The 23236-nt window shown below is 33.5% G+C and overlaps 1 protein-coding gene and 1 pseudogene across 2 annotated transcripts in view; one reads left to right on the plus strand and one right to left on the minus strand.

The window, feature by feature from the left end:
* Window positions 1-23236, plus strand: part of Dmd (dystrophin) — a 1916788-nt gene that overhangs the window by 858452 nt on the left and 1035100 nt on the right. For both annotated transcript variants that reach the window (XM_048336444.1, XM_048336436.1), the window contains one exon: window positions 13743-13890. In XM_048336444.1, the coding sequence (XP_048192401.1) occupies window positions 13743-13890 (148 nt within the window). The remainder of the gene's footprint in view (window positions 1-13742; window positions 13891-23236) is intronic.
* Window positions 13000-13192, minus strand: LOC125343865 (annotated as a pseudogene).

Genomic DNA, 23236 nt, shown 5'->3' on the forward strand with positions numbered 1-23236 from the left:
GTGTTGGATTCTGGTAAATTGGATAAATACTGAGGAGTGGAATTTCTGGGTCATAAGAAAAAGCTCTTTGTTTAATCATTTAAGGACCAGACCTTACATAATTTTTCCAGAGTGGTTGGACAAGTTTAAATTCCCTTTTGGCCATGTCCCTGCCAATATCTGTTATTATTGGATGTCTTGATAATAGCCATTCTAACGGGAGAAGTGGAATTTCAATGTTGTTTTGATTTGCATTTATTTTATGGCTATAGATGTTGAACATTTCTGCATGTGTCTATTGGCCATTCCCAATATCAGATTCCTTTGCCTTTTTCAAAAATTGTGCCATTTCTCCAGCAAATATATCCAGCCAGGTGCTCTGGCACCTTTTTTGCCATTCTCAAAAATGGTGCTTTTCTGGTATGGGGGAAGGGGTTCTTGTTCAGATGGTATTATCCGTGGGGGTGGGAAGATATCTTTTGTGAACTTTTGGGAACTCATGGTTCCCAATGCCGCTTTGGGATTGGAATTGTTTCTGTGTTTATCTGTCCAACTGGGCAATGAGCTCCCACTCCTGCTGTTTCCTGTGTTGGTTCTTTACATTCTCCCCTGAAGGGGTACATGTAAAGACCTGGGCAATTCTTCACTGGTTTTGGCCTTCTTATGCAGTTTATAACCTTCTTTTATGGTGTATATCTCTGTATAATAATTGCTTCCATGCTGTGACTCTCTAGATATGGAGTGCTTGACAGGACGCTAAAATTCTTCTTCTTCAGAGAGAGAATAGGTTGTTCCCTGTTCTTTTTCTGCCATCCACCCCCTCAACCCTGAAATACACAATTGATAATACTTGGGAGTATAAGAAGAAAACTGACCAGTGGCAATATACTCTGTGCTTAACAGAAAAGTGTAATGTAGAAAAGGGATGCTTTTTTTGTCTTCTATGAGATCATATGTTCACCCACTTGTAGGATTCTAGAATATGAAATCAAACTACCCATATTCAACCCTATTATTGACTTGTTTTCCTGATAAATTTCCCAAAGCCTTAGTTTTCTCAACTATAACATGATTACCTGTTTTAAGGTAAGAGTATTAAATGATTTACTAACACTAAAAGGCTTAGTATTATCCACAGCATTTCTATATCTGAGGATATTTTGCTCCTGTTTGTAGGTGAAAGTTTCTGTTCTATCATATTCTCTCTCTCCTTCTCTCTCTCTCTCTCTCACACACACGCACACACACACATACACACATACATGACACATATACTATACTGAAATTTCAAATCAGAGCTTTGCAATTGCTAGTCAGGTTCTCTGCCATGGGATCAATGCTTCTAGATATTTTAAGCCTGAGATAGTTTCACTTTCCAGACCAACTTGGACTGTGATTCCCCTGTTCTCTAGCATAGCTGGGATAACAGGATCTAACCATCACATGTATCTGTGCTAGGAATATCTTGTGATTTTCTTGATCTCTACCTCCCAAGTAGCTAAGGTTATAGGCATAAACTTATCTTTTGCATGCAATTTATGTTCAAATTAAGTGAAATATATTGATCCTTGAAATACTTATTCTAGCCAATAAAATTTAGAAGCTAGGGTCTATTAAACCACCTCTTTATTTGAACTATATACTGTATGATATGTAAATTGAGATTGAATTAAAAGCTCACATTTAAATTTAATGCTCCGTTTAAAGAAAACACACAAATATATGAAATTCTTAGAAAATACCTTCTTTGAACTATTTTATAAATTTAAACTATTTAATTCAGAGTGCTGTGAATCCATTTCTACAATTGATTTCTTCAGAAGATCCTAATATTAATGAAACACTGAAGCTTACTAATAGCAAACTATTTCTGCTACTTTGGATATTTTTACAGGGTGTTAATTGTGCCAAATCAAGACATTGGAATTGCATAATTTTTAGGTTAATATTAGCATGAACTCACATTGTGTTGTTTTTATTTTTTGCTGGAAGCAGCTCAGAAATAGCACACCCTAAATATTTTCCCCACATGAAAATGTCAAATATCTCACCCTTTGTACTGTCATTGGTTGCTGGGGCTTTAGATTGTGATGAAGATGCTTACTCAAGGAAAGAGCAATGGATATTAATAGAGTACTAGACAACAGTCTTGTCAGAGATAACTTTTTCTTTCTTTTGTTATAAGCCAATTTATATCATCAGGTGTTAAGGGGTGGTGACATTATAGATTGCTACCTATTTAAGTAAGTACAGATTTATCACAGAGATATTTATAATGTCTCTCTAAATCACAATAATATGGTTAATGAAGTCTCCCTAAACCTCTAATATATACTTAAGCTAAGTTTCTGATAAAAAATTAAAAAAGAAATGTACTCATTACCTGTCTTACATAAATATAAACCCTCTGTATATCAATTTTAAAATACAATTTAATAAAAGAATCTTTATACATAAATTCCAATTTGAAAGAGAGAAACAGAGCACATAATTAATATATGTATATACATATATTTATGTGTGTGTATATGTATGCATTTCTATTTGAGCATCCACCATAGATCTACATACTTCCATGAAAATGAGACCATTAAATGCACATTGTAGAACCCATCTAGAAATACTTGCCCATTGAGACAATGGAAACATTTTAATATCACATAGCAATAAATAATTTTAAGACTTTTTCAGTATTTTGTAATAACAAAGTATTTGGAGTCCCTCTGAATGTCACAAACATTTGCATAATAGTATCACTATGATTTATTTATCTATTTATTTATTGTTTATTCATTGTTGAATTAATGTTTGAGCTCAAGGCCTTGTGTTTTTGTAGGGAACTTAAGCACTTGAGCTGTGCTTTCAACCATTTGGCTTTAGTAATTTTTCAGATAGCATGTTGTAGTTTTGCCCAATTCTACCTGGATTGCTATGCTCCTATTTTAACATTTTTGTATAGATGAAATGGCAAATATGTACTACCACATGATCTCAGATTAGCTGAGAATCTCAGGGGGAGGGGAGGGGGGATGAGGGAGGAGGTAACAAATTGTACAAGAAATCTACCCACTGCCTTATGTATGAAACTGTAACTCCTCTGTACATCAGTTTGACAATAAATAATTATTCAGAAAAAAAAATAAAGTGTGGAAACACATGAAAAAAAAGTTTGCAATGAGGCTGTCGCAGAACGATTACTTAATCCTAGTGTGTCTGCCTCTTTAATTTGATTTCAACCATGAACCACCATAAACATCTTCTAAACCACCACCACCACCGCCACCACCTACTCCTCCTCCCTTTCCCCTCCTCCTCCCTCTCTCTTCCCCCCTTCTCCTTCTTTTTCTTCTTCTTACTACTACTACTATTATTATTAGTCACAGGGCTTGAACACAGTGCATGAATGCTGTTCTGGAGCAATTTTGCTCAAGGCTAGTGCTCTACCACTGTGAACCACAGCTCCACTTGTGGTTTTGGAGTGTTCAAATAGAGATAAGAGTCAGACAGATTCTTTCCTGGTGGACTTGCTTTGAACAGTGATCCTTAGACCTCAGCCTCCTGAATAGCTAGGATTACAGATGTGAGCCACTGGTATACAGCTTCGTTATTATTTTTAAGGTAACACTGTTGAGCTCTTTGTTTTGAATGCTCCAGTTTGGGACCCCCAAGAGACCACCAGAGACCAAGACCAATGCAAGTAGCAAAAAGCACATTTATTGCAAGCTAGCTCGGTCCTCCGGGCACTCAGCATGCTGGTGATGCTAAGAGGCCCTGAGCCTAGGGCTTCCAGCTGTTTTATACATTCTTTGGGGAAGGCAGGGACTTAGCATACATCATAGCAACATTTAACAAATCAACACACACCGCGGGAAAATTATAAAATAATTCTACTGATCAGCACGGGAGCTTTGACCTGCTCCGTTTCCGACCTGGGCCGGTTCACCCCTCCTTAGGCAACCTGGTGTTCCTCCGCTCCCGGGAGGTCACCATATTGATGCCGAACTTAGTGCGGACACCCGATCGGCATAGCGCACTGCAGCCCAGAACCCCTGGACTCAAGCGATCCTCCGGGCTCAGCCTTCCGAGTAGCTGGGATTACAGGCGTGCGCCACATTTGAGAGCCACAGGGTAAAAAAAAGAGAAACAACTACAAAAGCAATACTTGCAAAAATGTTTGGTGTAAGTGAACTGAACACCTGGGGGGGGGAAGGGAAAGGGGGCAGGGAGGGGGGTATGAGGGACAAGGTAACAAACAGTACAAGAAATGTATCCAATGCCTAACGTATGAAACTGTAACCTCTCTGTACATCAGTTTTATAATAAAAACTTTAAAAAAATAAAAAAAATAAAAAATAATTCTAAAGCATGTTTGGCACATTTGGTGACGGGAAGGAATCTGGAAAGGGTCATTGGTCAGATCAAGGGACCAGTTTAAAATTGATTGGTTTAAGCCACAGGGGTGTAGCAAGGGGGATACGTGCACAGCTGCAGGGTTTTAATTAGATACTGGAAACCACACCGAAACCACACCTGGGTGGGGGGAGTTCTGGAGAAACTTCAGAACTTGTTTTTCTTCTCTGATCAACCCTTAATCGGGTCACTCTGTCCCAGGGCGTTTCATGTTCCTGGAAAGCCAGGGGTGGGGGTAGGGTAGGTTTTCTACAAGATGGAGTTGTTCTAGCTTTTCAGTTTCATCAATATTATTTTACCTGGAAAGGCCAATTTAAAAACTTAACAACGTGATAACTAGTTCTTAATTAACTATACATCCTCATCTTAGGTTCTACACATTAAATTTTGGCACATTGGTACAAACTATATTATTATTTAAGATGTCATTGAACTTCCAAATTTATCTATATTTAAAGTCACTTTGTGTTTTTATGAAAAAAGTAAGAATTTCCTGAAATTATATTCCTTTAGTTTGAAAATGATTTCAAATAGACTTGGTTTTTTAAAATTAATTACAAATTGTGTGCTAAGATTATGACTGGCATCAAGTATATAGATGATTAAAAGTTGCTACTAGCATTCATAATATTAAAATATGATCCTGCAACCAATAGTGCAAGTCTATAATCCTAGCTACTTGGTTGACTGAGAATGAGAGGATCACAGTTCAACTTCATTACAAACAGAAAAAGGTTGCATGATCCTTTCTTATCCTATAGCTGGTCACAGTGGTATAATGAGTTCCTGCCACTCAAAGCTACTGTGAAGGGCTGAGGTTGTAGGAATATGGTGCCAGGAAAGCCTGGGCAGAAAAGTCCACAAGACTCCATCTCCAAGGATGAGGCACATACCTAGGTTGGAAGTGATATCCTATACAAAACCTAAGTAGAAAGCAGAGATAGATGTGTGGCTCAGTAGTGTTGTGCTAATCAAGCAAGCACAGTTCTGTGCATTCAAGCCCCTATTCATATCAAAGAAAAGAATACTACCTTCTTTTTTAAATTTTTTAAAGTTTTTTTTTATTAATTAAATTTGGTTGACAAGGTGTTGTGCAAAAGTGGTACAGTTACATAATAGGGCATTGAGTACATTTCTTGTGATATCTCACACCCTCGTTTTTCTTTCCCTTCCCTAGATCAGGTAGGCATATATACAATACCCAGTAACAAAATTTGAAAATAAAAATAAATAAAAATAAAAACACTGCCCCCTAACTACATATATAATATGCCAAAAAATCATCAACCGTAAATTGCCTCCCACTTCACGGGCTGGGACATGGTTATTATCACTGTGAGGATTGTTTGTAAAATTAAATTAATTAAATTTAAAATTTTTAAAAAAGAATACTAAAATGTTATTGTAGCTTAAAGTGTACCTTCACCTTTTACAAAATGTGAGGGAAAGCATAAAACTGTTTTTTTCTTTTTCTGATACAGAAAACTCAGAAATAAATTGAGGTACCCAAATAGTTATAGCTTACAGTTTATAATTGATAAACAGAAGATACAATGAGTCTATGCAAATAACTCATGCAGGTATTCACACATGCAAACCTTCATGTGCCATAAGTGGTGCTTGGGATTGGGAATTTGAAGGTGCATAAAACACATTCCTTTCTCTAGTAGGTATCCAGTATTTTGGGGAAAACACCACTGGAATTGTAAATATGAATTAGAAAATGAAGCTGTAAGTTAATAGATGGCTTTTGTAGGGAGGGGGAAATTTATTCGAAGGAAGGATAGATTTAATTCCAAGATGGATAAATCTCACAGATAGTGACATTACAGAGGAAGTACATTCTAGATATATAGCAAAAGATACATGGAAGTCTTGATATATTTGATGGTTTGAGTATTGCATACGTGGAAGACTTTGTGAATGTCTACATTGAGAGTGGAACAAAAGAAGGTCCAACAGTGTAGAAATTAGAGTGGTAATAAACTGACAGTAAAGAAAGATGAGCTTCCATGTGTGGAAGCAAATGATATTAGCTTTCACAAAAGGTCATGGTACTGGAGCTAGAGGGAAGAGAGCAAATAAGAAAATCAATTCTGGTTTAGAATTGAAGGTAAATCAAGCTAAACATGGTAACAACGAGATAAAGGAGTAAAAGACGACCTCGAAATTTCTATCATAGAACCTTTTGACTAACTTTAAAAATTTAGCAAAGAAAACAAAACTTATGATATATCATTTTTTGGATTAACATAGAATATGATAGAGCATAAAAAGCTGGTTAAAGAGTTTAGGTAAGTGCTAGAACCAGGAGTTTTTTCATCATAAACCTGTAGATCAGTGGCTGATGAGCTACTCTCCATGGTCCCAATCTGACTTACAATATACTTTTAAAAATGAAGCATTTGTTTTTTGTTTTTTAAATTCAGCCACACCATTTGGTTACATTGAGCTACAAGAGGAAATTTGAGTAATGAAATGTCTATATGTCTCAAGAAGCCTGAAATAGTTATTCTTGAGATCTATCTCAGTAATGTTTGGAAAGCCCTGTTGTGGATGTCAGTTGAAACTTTGAGAGTGGATGAAATTCTCTAGAGAAATTGTCAAGACAGAAAATCTTAGAGATTCACCCATAATACCTAACATTCCTTTTGAGGGAAATTATACCTGACTTCTCTAAACATGGAAAAAGAGTCTCCATTGATTTAAAAAAAATGTTACATTAAGTGTTGATGTTTATAATACAGCTCAAATAATGTCTAACTTTTCTACTATTTCACATGGCAATAAATGAAAAGTTATTATGAGAGATAAGGGAAACAACTTGTGTATATTTCAACAGTGAAAAAGGAATAAAAGGAAAAGTTTTAAACTCAAGTATAACAACCACTGTGAGAAACTAAAATCATAGTACCACTCCAAACTCTTTTAAAGCCTGAGATCCAGGCTCACAACCTAGTGAAGATTAGGGATCAATAAAATAAACAAGGTGTTACAACATAAAATGTCAATCCAGAGCTGTAAAAAATGCCAGAGTTGGCTATATTGAAAACAGTAAAACTGAATGAAAAAGCTCTCACTTTATACCTTTGTGTTTGTTTAGTTCTTTGCCTTGCTCTACCAATATTTTAAATTATAAAATTTTTAACAATCACAGCAGAACTAGTGCAGTGGGAGGATCAAAAATGGGATAGATACTTTTCACTGCACACATTTTAATTTTTAGTGTCTATTTTGTACTTTATGCAAGCCTTACCTAAAAAAATTAAAATGGAATCTTATGCTTAAAAATATACATATATATGAAATTTCAAGCCATTATATGGAACTCAATGAGAAAAAAGTTATTAAAGCTTTACAATAAAATACACAACACTATGCTAATAAATGTTATGTAAATAAAGATTAAATAAACAAAAGTTAGAAAGCAAAAATCATAAATAAAAATAATATACTGAACTGCATTGTACATTAAATATTTTATACATCAAAAGACACAGTTCAAGACTTACAAATGAGAGCTAAAGTATGAGAAAAGATATTTGAAATTCACATGCAATAAACAAAATATGTGAATCAATAATTCTCTAAATATTTAAGGAAAGAAAAAAAATGAATAGAAACTTATTATAAGTCTTGAAATGTCAGAGGGGGATAAACAATGATTGTGCTGCTTGTAATATTCTGCATTTTAAACTGGATGGTGTTTATAAAAAAAAAATACCTTATTTGAAACAACTAGTGTACTTATACTTCATCATAATGCTTTCCAGTACTTTTCACATCTTCATAAAAAAAGTTCAAATGACCATTAAACAACATATAAATCTAAACTAAAATGGAATAACCCCACCTATCAAATGGAATGATTGAAATTTAGAATTCTGATAATACCAAGTGCTTGGAATCTCTGTCAGATCCTGTTTTAAAGAATTTACACATATTCATTAATTTGATCATATTAATCTTAGGAAGAAAGGACTATTTTATAACCACTCTCTTGTTGAAAAAAAATAATTGCTTGTTCTCTGCCACATAGTTAGTGGCAGAGTCAAGGTAGTGTGACTACTGTTATTTCTGTGTGAAAAAGTATGGAGATGGGAATCCGGTGCAAGCCTGTATCTAGTGGCAGTATTGAGAATGTCACACCGATGGAGTTGAGTCTAGTTGTATGTGTATCCAACTGAGCTCATTAGGTGTATTAGGTTTTCTACTTTAGCCTACAAAGTTGGGGGCAATTTCTTCAAAGTGAAAATCAATGGATATGTGAGGATAAATTTTGAGCCATAAGAAAGCTATTCCAAGTGAATCCAGTAGTCTAGAGAAAACTTCGCAATTCTTGGTATTCTCTGGTTATAGTAAACAATTGAGTTGCTTGGAATACAGAATTAGGGGAATATATTAATCAGCTGTTTTTGTCATTTTAAGGAAATACTTGAGACAAGACAACTTCACAAATGAAAGAGGTTTCTAAGTTGTGACTGGATAAATACATCAAGTATTCAATATAATATGCAACTTCTAAAACTGTAAAGTTGTTATAATTTTTATTATTAAAACCATGTTAAAATGATTATATATTCAAACAAAATATTAAAAGTAAAAGCATGTGGTTTACATGTGATAGCATTTAATGTGAGTAATAATATCTTATACTTCAAGTGTCACATGATATTCACAGGTCTAGAAATTTAAGAGCAGGTCTAGAGATTTAAGGTGACACCAGTGTCACCTTAGCTCTAAGGGGGACTTCATTAAATCCTAAGCCAAGGACTGGGAATGTGGCCTAGGCGTAAAGTGTTTGCCTCGCATACATGAAGCCCTTTGTTTGATTCCTCAGCACCACATATATAGAAACAAGCCAGAAGTGGCGCTGTGGCTCAAGTGGCAGAGTGCTAGCCTTGAGCAAAACAAAGCCAGGGACCTTGCTCAAGTCCTGAGGTCAAGCCCCAGGACTGGCAAAAAAAAAAAAAAAAATGACTAAACCTCCCTTATGGGGTGTTGAGCCACAACCAAACTATGGCAAAGATGAAGAAGCAAGGTACCATGAGGTGGGTTAGGTAGCTTTTGCTTGCACGTACACTTTGGACCACGAGACTTTCTCACTGATCTAATGGAAAATGAAATATGTTGGATGAAATAATCAGCATCCCAGTGCTGAATTTGCAGACCTAAGTATAAAGTCACAATGGATATGTCAGAAGGCTACTAGGGTGTTATTTATTTAAATTTATTTCTTGGAATTGAGCACCACCTTAATGGCCTGAAAGTGTTAATGTATGTCCCAAAGTACCTAAATTACTCCCTAAATGTAATTTATGCTGGAGAATAATCAGACTAACTTGATTTAGAACAGCAGGAAATAAGTTATGCTGAACATAAATGAAACAGCAGTGTAATTTTAAATATTGCTTGCATAGTGAATGAGAATTTTAATATTTGCAAAATTTCAAAAATCACTTGATTTATTATCCATATGTTTACACTGACTTTTTTTGTCCTTTAGTTTGCTCTACATTTCCTCTTATTGCTAGGAGAAAATGTAACACTTCCCCTGAAAATAATATAGAAGATAAAATATATTTATTCCCATGGGTGCTGTTTTTAATATCTCTTTATGTTTCTAATTGTCACTGCTGTTTTCTTTGCTCATAGACAGTTCAATTAATGGAGTAAAAGGAATTTATAAGCACAGTGGCAGATTAGTGATTAAATTTATAAATGTAACATTGTAAAATAAGTAAAAAATATGTACTTATACATGTATATATATTATATATATATACACATATTTATGTAGGATGTTCTTAGGTTCCTCAGTAGCAAAGAATTTAAGTTTATAAGTAGTCATTATAACAAATGTAATTTTACATAGTAAATTCGAGAATATGTTTAGACCCTGCTATTAACAACACATATTAAATGCTAGAGTATATTTAAATTTTTTATGTGACACTTGAAATGGAGTTCAAAGTATATTACTCACATTAAATGTCATCATGTATAAAGCACATGCTTTTATTTTTAATATTTTGTTTGACTACTTACTCATTTTAACAGTGGTTTTAATAATAAAAACTATCAACTTTATAGTTTTTAGAGTTTTAGCACTTGCATATTATATTGAATCCCTTATCTATTTATCCACAGCATAGAAGAAGTCTCTAACGGTATAAAGTTTATTGAGGTTGCAATTAGGAGAAAAAGAGCCAAAAGGAGAGAAAATTTGTACCTGATGTACAAATCTCCGAGTCCTAATGCAGTAGCAGGAATTAGAGGAGCTATCACCAGTGCTGTGTGTCTGGAAAGGTCATTCTGTGTCACCTTTTTCAGTGTGGAAAAAGGTTGTAAGTGGAAAACTCAGACTTTCAATCTGCTACCTCATTAGTTCCATCTCTTTATTCCAGAACTAGTAGGGCAATAATCACATATATACACACTAAAAGTTTTCTTCTCTTTGATAAATACAGAAGAAAGAGGCTTAGGGGTCAGAGTTGAAGGATACTTGATGGAATCTATTGGATAATAGTAGTGTAATCACCAGCATGCTGAGGGGTAGAGAAATAAGTTTGTGATTTGAAACATTTAGGTTATATAGAAATCTAGGTATCCATAGCACATATGTTGGAGAAATTAGCTCCTAGCAGCTGCAAGTGTTGGCAAAAAGATAACTCAGTTAATTGGGTAAATATAAAAGTACCCAATAAGGCTTACTTATGAAATTCACAAAGGTAGATTGGCAGGTTGTGCAAAACTATGCTATGGACATAGCAAGAATTAGAATGTGACAATGATACTTAAATTATTTTAATATTATTTTAATTTGAAATATCAAAAGTATAAAACTAGGCAACACAGAAAAGTATAATGAAAATCAAAATCTACTGTAATCTCACAAAGAAGGAAGAGTATTAATTATTCCTCACAGCTTTTAGAATTCTCTTGACCCCAATCACAGTTTGATTGTGAAACCTGCAATGTGAAGTTCTCTTTTAAAGGAAATAAACTACTTAAATATATTCTTAGGTCATTTATTGTGTGTAATATTCCACTGAAATATATGCCTACTAAATTATTTGTGAACATGCTAAAATATTCCAAGATCATTTTGTCACTAGAGGGTAGTCCTTACTGACTAACAGGAGAGTATTATTAAGTCTCAAAGGAAGGTTTTTTTGTTTTTAAACCAGCTATGGTTATAAACTGCCTCTTTTGGCTACTATGTGTTGTCTTTTACCTATGACCAAATATTCTCTTTTAGATATTTTGAAGTTAAGCATACAGTGATTTATTTAATGTAATGTCTGTTAGAATGTAACATGTATAAGATATATGATTAAATCTTTGGTATTTAGTAAAGATGAAAATAAGGGGAAAACCTACAAGTATAGTTTCGATGCTTTAGTAGAAAGGCGATTCATTCTGGAAAAGGTCTTTCCACCAAGAGAACATATAAGGTAGTGAAAGATGTCATTGCAACAAAAGAACTTGTTTTGAATCCCCTTCTTGCTTTTGAATGTTTTTGAACTTTTGGCAAATTATTCACCTTCTATGTTTTCTCCAGTAGAATAAAAATCATAATGATTATGTGTAGACATCAATGATATATTACAATGAAAGTCAAGAGTCTAACGTGTGGCTCACAGTAACTGTGCAACAGATGTGCATTTTGTTCCTTTCCTGTTAAAGAATATATGGTTGTATTTTAGCTCTGATAGGTGAAATTCCCCAATGAAGGTAAAGGTTTGACCAGATAGTATAGCACTGAAGAGTATAAGCCACTGAATCTTAAAAACTAACAGAAAACTTTCATTGTGAGGAGGCAGCTTCACAACTAGGACATTTCTGGACAGCTTATTGCTAGCAGATTCTTTTTAGGACAAGCTGCAGGATACCAAACAGATTATATATCCCATCTTACTTTATATTCATGATTTTCACTTTGAATGTCCATTAGAACTACCTGTATGCTTTTGAAGTAACAGATGTCAGAATCCAGCAAGATACAAATTTAATAGTTCTGGAGTGGAACTCTAGTATTTTGTTGTTGGTGTTGCTGTGTTATGATAACCAGGTTATTCTTTATATCCAACCAACTTCAAATATAAAATCCTGGTTGTGTATTGGTCTGTCTCAGTTTCTTGTATGACTAGAATATAAGCAAATAAATATCTGCTTCTTTGTAATATTTACAGATGAGATATTAAATCAGTCTCTCATACTAAGCTTCTTCACCTTTCTAATTTGTAGGATTTAATGGATAGAACAAAGTAAAAAGGACAAAAGAAGCTAACACCCATTTCACAGGGTAGACTAGTCCAACACCTAGTGGATTAATTTCTTACATCTGAGTCTAAAACACAAATGACATCTATCATTCTGGATACTTAATGATCTTAATAAATAAACAGTTTTGAGTCATGAGTGATATTGAAACTGATAAATTTAGAGAGATTTAGATTTTAAGCCAAAACATTTTTTGACTATTACAAAATTTTATTTTTAAAAAGTTAAATATTAACATTCACATGACCCAGTTTTTTACTTCAAAGTAAAACAGGCCCTTTGGGGAAGGGGCTTGTTTTTTTCTGCTGAGCAGTCTTATTAAATTCATTCCAAGTCTTCGAACATGAAGATGCTGTTTCCTCATATTACCACCATGCCAATATGATTCTTTTGTCCACCAGTTGCCATCTCCACTCTTTCATCTATCACAAGATTCATAAAGGGATCATATCTCTATAATATCCCTTGGTCGTGTATGTATGCCACCATTTAATTTCAATGATAGCTTCTTGTCCATTTTTTATTGATATATATTTTTATTATCAAACTGAATAACCGAGAGGTTACAGTTTCATACAGTAGGCATTGGATACATTTCTTGTACTGTTACCTCGTCCCTCATTCCCCCTCCCTCTTTCCCCTTTCCCTCCCCCCCCCATGAGTTGTTCAGTTGTTCAGTTCATTTTCACCAGTTTGTAAGTATTGCTTTTGTAGTTGTCTTTTTTTACCCTGTGTCTCTCGATTGAATATTTAGCTCTCAATGCGTTAACTGTTAACACAGTTAAGAATCAAATAAAATTACATGGAAAAATTCAAACACTCCAAAGTGATTATCTTTATATTTATTTAAATCAAGAAATATAGTCAATTTTAAGGGGGAAAATTAATCTTTAATTCTGTAGCATTTATTCCATCTTAATTATTATCTCTGTTAACTGAAAGTGTGATCCACAAATACAAGAAACTACCAAAATGATATCTTTAGTGATATATAAAAACATGCAAATTCCACAAAGTTGTTTTTTATAATTAACTTATTTTCCTTGATCTTTATTTTCAACTTCTAGGAGATTTGACAGATCTGTGGAAAAATGGCGGCGCTTTCATTATGACATGAAGATATTTAATCAATGGCTAACAGAAGCTGAACAGTTTTTCAAAAAGACACAACTCTCCGAAAATTGGGAACATGCTAAATACAAATGGTATCTTAAGGTAAGATTTTGATATTTCTTTTTCCAAATTGTCTTTAATCTTGCCTTCATATTACAAATAATTTACTGCTTTGCCTTTGGATTGTGAAGGAGGTTTGGATTTAAGTTACTGGGTTTTTTTGTCACTACATATTATAGAATCAAGTTAATGATCAGGGTGGAGGGCGTTATTATGTGCTTTTCATGAAAGGAAGATGTTCATCCCAGATAGGACTTGCTTATCTGATGAACTCTGAAGTATAATTGCATCTGTGATAAAGGGAAGCGTTTTAAAGCCAGGTATATATACTGTGGCTTTAGGGTAGTGTGTGTTTGTACCAGGTGTTGGGATCTGTCCAGAAGGAGAATTTGTTCTGTGCTTTGTAATAATGTGGTTGTCAACAATATCCATCATGATAAAATTACAGTTCTGTTTCCCTGAAGACAACTTGTGTTGATGTATCAGTATTTCCATATATTGTATTGACAAAATGTCTTCTGAGGTAGTCTAGAGGCCAAAACACTGCATAGTTAATTGTTGTTACTTATTGACTTTCTATGGTTTACACTGATAGAAGTACAACGTATGGATTATAACCAGTATAGAGTTTAATGGCAATTTCTGTCTTTTGAATATGAAATAAAATAAATTGCACTGTAGGAGATACAGTTTAGTTAATAAAATGCATATTTTATGTATGAGAAATACTGTTTATTGTATTTCTGTAGCATTTTTAGCTCCAATTTTTCATGTTGCAATATTTGATCAAGTGGATTTGAATTGGGGCCAGTTTTTAATGCCAGAAAAATACTGATTAAGACAAAGGAAGGCAAAGAAATGATAGTTTATTAAATAGCTTAAGCATTTTAAAATGTTAGGTTCATAATAGCAGTATGCTAATCCAACTTTATAATAATTCAGTCTCAAAATTTTTGAATAGTCAATGTACTATTTGATATTAAGTAATTCAGTATTTAAACACACATATATGACATACTGTTTCAATATATAATGTGAACACTTTAAAAATACTGTACAATTATATTCACATTCATCAAACTTGTATATACCTAATATCAGCCTTTGAAGAAAGAGAAAATTCATGGATTTCCAATCTGTTATCATAGAGATGATGCATTTTAAATAGTGCTAAACTGAATTTTGACCTAATGTGGCATGACAAGTTCTCTTCCTGAAGGGCATAAATATATTACTGTGATATAAGATGTTCCTTGGTAGAAATATAAACCTCTTGAATTTTCAAACTACCTGGCACAAGATAGCTACAGTTCTCAGTCTATAAATTTAATATGAACCTATTGTGTAAAATCAAGAAATGTAGAAGTATACATATATTATCATTCTGCTTTCCAAAGGGGGAAGGGTTTTTTGGGGGGAGGGTTGGGGAAGATGAGAGGGATAAAACCCAGAGCTTTGTACATTCTAGGCATAGGGTGTGTCATTAAACAATACCCCAGTCTGCTTTCTGGTAATTTATAAAGATTGATTTCATTGATAAGGTCATTCTGAGATGGAGGTGAGCATACAGAAGTTTTATAAGTGAGTACTTTTGTGAGGCAAAATTTCATTCATGTGCCATTATCCATTTTTCTTTGTGATTTTTGTTCTTCTGTTAGCTTTATAGTATTTGTTGGTTTTTAATTTCTATTTATTTTTTTCTTTCAATTATTTTTTTTCAAATTTTTATTATCAAACTGATGTACAGAGAGGTTACAGTTTCATACATTAGGCATTGGATACATTTCTTGTACTGTTTGTTACCTCATCCCTCATCCCCCCCTCCTCCCCCTTTCCCCTTCCCCCCATGAGGTGTTCAGTTCACTTACACCAAACAGTTTTGCAAGTATTGCTTTTGTAGTTGTTTGTCTTTTTTTACCCTGTGTCTCTCAATTTTGGTATTCCCTTTCAATTTCCTAGTTCTAATACCAGTATAGACGGTTTCCAATATACTCATAAGATTACAGAGATAGTGTAGATACAACCACAGGAAGGTGATACAAGAACATCATCAATAGTAGAAGCTACAGATACACATGGGACGTTGAAAGTAGTTACAACTGTGATATAGCAATCGTTTTCATAACTTGGAGTTCATTTCTATTTAATACTGTACTTTTAGCCACTATTTTAAGAGTCCAAATAGATATATGTTAGATTGAATAAGGTAACCACACTACTCACTGATATTATGTTCATTCCCTTGACAGTCTTATTTTCCTCTGTATTCCATTGTATACATCTATTGTCAAGTTGACTAATTTAACATTTGCTATGCCTTGCATGTGATTAATGCCTTCTTGTGTATACTTTTCACACCATTCAGTTTCTGCTTTTATCATTTAGAAATGTAATTGTATATTTGTATATCTTTCATGCATCTGTTCAATACTTTATCTACCTTCTTGAAGATAGAGAATAAAATTATAATAATTATTTTGTCTTTGTGAATTCTAAGTCATTTTAGCTGATCAATTTTTCTCCTCACTGAGTACTATTGTGATGTTTCATTGGATTATTAGTTCCTTACTGTATGTCAGACATTGAAACTTTTTTCTTGATCTTTTGATATCCTTCTATGAAAATACGTTTACTTAACCTTTCTCTTTGAATACAGTTAATCTACTTGCTAACATCGTGAGATTGCACAGATTTTTAGCATATACTTTGTTAGTTGTAGCTATCCAGGGTTAATTTTCCCTACTACTCAGGCAAAGCTCTTTTAATCATTCTGATGTCCAGTGAATGATAAGATTTTTCACCATGGCTCATGTTTAAAGGCACTACTCATTACCAAAATTGAACTGTGGTGATTGTTTACTTTAGTCTTGTTCCCTAACCTTGGATAGTTTTCTCACGCATATAACCTCATTTAAATACCAACTGCAGACTGGAGGGGGGCCTTCTGCAGATATCCAAAGATCTCCCTCTGTGTGCCTTTCTTCTGCCTACTCTTCTAATAGAAGTCTGAACGATTTTGATGCTATTTTATTTGGTAATGCATTTCAAAAATATAATCACGTAATTATAGAATAGTTTTATAGGTCTCGGGAATATCAAAAAGTTCTCACCTTTTAACTGGAATGGTTAGTTGAAGCTTATGAACATCTACCAAAAATATTCCCTTTAGGAAAGTTTAAAATATCTGTTTTATTTATTTGATTGCTTTCTTTTGAATATTTATTTATTGCTATTGTAAAGGTGATGTACAGAGGGAATATGGTTACATAAGTCAGATAAAGAGTACATTTCTACAAGTTTCCTTCCTGTCCCCACCAACAAGCTCTGTATTTCATTTTCAATGTAGTGTTTAGTATCACTGCTGAATTTGTTGACCCTTTGTCCCACCATTTCTGTGCCCTCTCTTACCCTCCCAAAGAAGGATAAACATACAACCAAGACAAAAAGAAATGAAAAATGACAACAAAGAAAAACAAAACTTTTGTTTCCAACTCCTGGATTTGATTTCAATAAATATTATTCTATACAAACCGATGCACATGGCTATTGCACCTATGAGATCCTCTATTAAAGATATCCCCCTTTGGTCTCATTCTGTGTGAATGCCTATAGACCTATATAATTTATCTTGTCCCAGTGTACTTTTATCTTGTACCATCCAGTGTGTTTACTTGTAGATTTATAGGAACCATCTATCTACCCCAAATGAACAAAACCAAGCAACCTATATTTCTCAGGGTCTGGCTTAATTCATTCAATACAATTTTTCCCAAGTCTTTCTGGTGGATGAGTAGAATTCCATTGCATATATATACCATATTTTCCTGATCCACTCATCCACTGAGGGACATGTGGGTGGATTCCATATTTTGTTTATGGTAAACAATGTTGCAATGAAAATTGTTGTGCTGGTCACTTTAGTGTGGCATTATTTAATCTTTTGCTTTCCTAATTTACATATGAAAGAAAAACATTTCTCTTTTTTACAAAAAAAATCTTTGTAGCTGTGAAATCACAAGTCCTCTAAATATTTGATATGTTTCTTTTTTAGTGAATGTAAGTCAAAAGACATGTACAAATATCTATGCACCCATGTGTATATTAATAAACACATATGTAAGATACCCAAGGCTATGTTTAAATTCTGGATAAGCTTTTGAAAAAGGATTCAGTAAGATATTATAGGAAACTTCTAGTTATAAGGGTATGGAATATCTAGAAATCTCAGCTGTCTTAGTAATCATCATTATTAATTAATGAATATTAAATAGAAGAGCTTAAATATTTGCTATGACTTTCTCTTAGGAAACAGACTGTAGATGTTTATTGCTAGCAGCAGATTGATGACATGAACAATTAATGTTTACTTTGAGGGAATTCAACCAATTAGCCAATATATGGCAAAATATATACAGATATAAAATTGAGTTCAGAGATACACATAAAATAAATTCTAGGTAATAAATGAATAAAATTCTTTCTAGATTGTAAACTTATTCATATTTATTGTAAATAAGCAGCATTATGTATAATTTTCACTTCTAAGAAGAGAAATCAGTGTCTAAATGATGCTCTGTATTATCATTTGGAATAAAATAACTTCCAATACCAGAAAGGTGGTGGCCTAGCTCCATGTAACTCAATTAGTTTTCTCAGTCAAAAAGATTTATAAAATTAATTGTATTCATTTAGAATATTAGAATATTCCAAAGCAACTGACCATGTTACTATGGAAAACACCTTTAAAAATATATTGGTTTACATGAGAAAAACTCAGCCATATAATATGCCACTAAAATCAGTTTGCCAGTAAATCCATTCAATTATCTTTGCATATATTCATGCATTTGTTTAAGAAATAGAATTTGAATAAATAAAGAAATGTTATCACCTAGTAAAATATTGATATGTCACATTGGACTCTATTAGAGATTTGGAATTATGGGTTTACATTCCAGTTTCTTTAGCTTAAAGTATTGTTTGCTTAAAGTATCTTGTGAATTTGTCTTAGATCTCTCTATGTCTCTGCTTTCTCATCTCTAAATTTTAATTAACAATCCCATGAATAAAAACCACTTAGTATGAATAGCATTTCCCATGAAGTAATTACTCTTTAAATGTAAACCCTTAAATAACTATTCAATATAAGTTATTATTTATATTTATAAAAACTAAAATCCTGTTACTAAATTATTGTCCTCAACTATATAAAATGTAGAATGACCTACCTGGAAATTTAATTAAACTTTATTCTCATGTAATGTGCTGCTATCTTCACATAGTATATCTCTTGGATTAAAAACTGAGGAATGTTCCAGTTCAGCCCAACACATCCACCTCAAATAGCTGACACTCCTGCCTGCTCATTTGCTAGCTAACAAGAAGAAATGTTAATGGAAGTTTTCAGAGAGAAAGCTGAGTACCATGATGCAAAGTTATGAAAATAATGTTAACTCATATGATGACAAAGTGAATTGGTGTGTCATTAATTACCTTTAGTAAGAACGGGAAAGTAAAAATCATAAAATGTTCTAACATTTCAGTTTAGCCTATTTTTCTGGACTACAAAAATGTATGTGCTAACATATGAGCTGTTATTGAATGGGACTGAAAAATTTCACAAATTGCCAGTGAAAATAATAAAAATCACCATTAGATTTAGTATTTAACAGGGCTAAATATTCTTCTTACAAATGGAAAATTACTCTGTTTTATGGGATAATGTTGCTTAGTGAACCATATCAAAATGAGTACTTTCAAAAGAATATTTTATGAACAAATATGAGGGTTTGAATCTTAAGAGATGCCATTTGAAATCAACTTTGGAAGTAATCAGCAGTGAGACTGTGTAAATGACAATTTTTAAGGGTTTAGATCGACAACAAGCAGGATAGAAAGTAAAACAGCATTGAAATATTTTTATGTAAATTCACTGCTACTTTTAGGAAAACTTTATTTTCATTAATATTAAATTAATCACCTTCTGGGATCCCCTTAAATGTTCCTATATTTACTGGTTCATAATTTATACAATTATGTCAGATATACCTCTATGTTTTGATATAAATGAATTTAATCAAACTGTTTACATTGAGATTTAATAATAAATTAAGCTCATTACAATGGGATGAAACTTAGATCAACATGGATTAAATATGGTTTATTTTAATGCTTACATTGTTTTACCATCAAATATTAAATAAAGCTCCTAAAGTTCTATTCTAGTTCAGAAAAACGATACTTTTCCTTTTCTCAAATTCAAATTAAACATGGAGCATGGCAAATTACATACAAATTCATGTAATTATAAAAGGAGAATCTTTCTATGATCTGTCAGATGGGGGACAATGAATATGTGTAAAAGAGAGGGCACTGGTACCTAGGAGTGGGGAGAAAGGGAAAGAAATACAAAAATGTCAAAGACAACTTTAGCTGCTCTTCAATTTTTCCTTACCTTGGCTATTTGTGATTGAAGAAAGCACTTTGTAAAGGACCCAATTCCGATGAGTTTAGATTCACTGAACACAATGGAATTGAGATGACTCCTATCCAGAAGTTTGAAACAAATGGGTGTATAAAAAGGCTCTCTTCTTCTTAATGGAAATTCCCAGGGTTTTTCATTCTTCTCTTTCTACTTTTTGTACTTGCAGCCCCCAAACCCTTCTTATAGCAGTTGCTGCTTTTGAAAAGTCATTGGTTTGGGGGCTAGGAATATGGCCTAGTGGCAAGAGTGCTTGCCTCCTATCCATGAAGCCTGGATTCAATTCCCCCAGCACCACATATGTAGAAAATGGCCAGAAGTGGCGCTGTGGCTCAAGTGGCAGAGTGCTAGCCTTGAGGGGAAAAAAAGCAAGTGAAAAGCCATTGGGTTTGTACAGAAATGCTGAATGCTGAATGGCTGCACATAGGTCACCACTGACAGGCTCTACAGAGAGTGAGATTTGTATTTTTATTAGGAATCATTTTAAGAATCTTAATACTTGATTGTTAATGTAACGCCCACGAAAGACTCTATAGAAGATAAATGGCATTATATTAATACAGACTGAATAAAACACTACCTCAAAAAGGCATATGGTAAAAAAGACTAAATTGGATACAAGTATGCTTTTCTATATAGTCAGTTTTTACAGTTCTGATTTCACCAGCTGGCTGGTGAATTTGACGGCTTCTTAACAGCCACACTGCTGAGACTCAAATGCTGATAGAAACTTTGATGGAAAAATCACTTGAGTAAATATTTCTGCCATCTGTTGCCCTTCTTTGGAATCCCAATGTTAAGAATAATTCATACCATCACTTGCCCTTTAGGTTTCCCTAGTAGTAATAAAATTTTATAAGATTACATTTTGTGGTCACACAACTATGCTGCTTTATGTAACTAGAGGATGTATACTAACATAAGGGAATCAGCAAAAAATTTACCGCTAAGACAATTTGTCTCTAGTCACTTTCTTTAGAGTTACAGTGATTTATAAGGATGGGAATACATTTTAATATGAGCTTTTCAATGTTATTAGCTGGTAGTGGCATGAGAATTCAGTCTCTTAATACAGTTAAACAGTTGGGCACTTCATTCTTTCGTAAATATTGTTAGCCTTTTATTGCTGCTTAGAAAGTATTCTCCAACTTCTTGGCTCCCATGAATCTTTACAGAAGTAGCAAATAACAGATTTATTGGGAGTTTGGCACAGTGCAGAAATTCAGAGAGGGGATTTAACTGTAACATATCGTTCATAAATAATTGTATTAAGGTATTTTGATAATTTCAGTAGTTTGTTCTTACAACACTGTTGTCCAGCATAGCATGTTTTAGAAGATGACAGATCGTTGTATATTATAGGAAAGAAGCAAGAGCCAAACCCATAACTTACAGCAATAACCACATGAATAGAGAGCTTCTTAGCATGTGCGGAAAACAAGTCATTCCTAAGGGATCCCCATTGTTACTGAAGAGAAATTAGAAAAAATGTGGAGCATACCGATTACACATCTCATATTGAAATAAAGAATAAAATGCTCACATCTCCATAGAAATGATAAAAATGGACATTTAATTAAATACATATATTAATATGTGTAATTTTCATGAAATAACAATACAATGAAAATGTTCCACACACTGGTTTTCTTGATATTCTCAATATCTTCTTACCAGTCCTTCTAATACTTATATCTATCTTTACATCTCTGCACTAACTTAATTTTGTTTAAGACTGAGGCTTGAACTCAGGGTTTCTTACTTGCTAGGCTGGTGATATACTTCTGAAACATTATTGATTATTTTTAGGATAAAGTCTTGCCTCCTACATAAGCACTTGTTTAGCTATGATCCATCGCTCTACCAAGCACTGAAATGATAGGTGCTTACTACTACATACAGTTCCTCCTTGGAGATGGAATATCCCAGATATTTCTGCATGGGCTGTCCTAGTATCACAAGACTGAACCCATCTATGGGTTGAGAAGCATGGATGGGGTTCATGAACGTTTCTCTCTGGCTGACCTTGAATCATATTCCTCCTGTTCTCAGCCTCCCACATAGCTAGGACTGCTGGCATGAGTCATCAATTCCTGTTCTTTTTTTTTTGGTTGAAAATACTATACTTTCTTCATTCTCTATTTTGCAAATCACACTCTCCATATTTTTGTTTTGCACATGTCCCTTTTTATATGTGTTCATGTTCCAATATCAGAAATTCTTTTTATAACTCCCTATATTTTTGAGAGAACCCATATACAAATGCACACATGGGATTGTCTTTTGTTCAAATTATCCTCTTTAACAATAATAGTACAACTTACCAAAAATTATGGTATTTGCATATTTCTCACATGTATTTTCCACTAGAATGGAAACAATTTCTTACACACCAATGTACTTCAATACATAAAACAATTTCTCAATATATTAAGCATAGATCAATAAACAAGACTTATACTTTCACTAATTTATTTTCATGGGGAAATTATCTCCAAACTTATCTTTCCTTCTGTTTTTGTCCATCTCATTACATTCCCAAAAGTCTCTTCTGTGTACAAAGTACATACATTTCTCACATTTGCTGACAGTTTAAAAATAGAATGGTTCTATTCTGTTACTCATTGACTTGTATCTTAAAAAAAGAGTACATTCAACAAACATTCTTGTGGGCCTATTGTTTAAAAGGCAAATATTATTTGCTGATGGAGAAATAGATGTTGACTAAGAACCTTCTTTCTATTAGTAAACTCATGATCTCACGAGTTCAGAATATTAAGGCCAAGGTAGAAGAAAAGTACTGTATGTAAACACTGTAGAAAATGCTAGATCTTTGAGACATGTACACATGATGTAATGGTACATCAAAACGTATAGCATATTTAGAGCAACTATTCTTTTGTCTGA

The sequence above is a fragment of the Perognathus longimembris genome, chromosome 28 (assembly GCF_023159225.1).
Source record: "Perognathus longimembris pacificus isolate PPM17 chromosome 28, ASM2315922v1, whole genome shotgun sequence".
Lineage (NCBI taxonomy): Eukaryota > Metazoa > Chordata > Mammalia > Rodentia > Heteromyidae > Perognathus > Perognathus longimembris.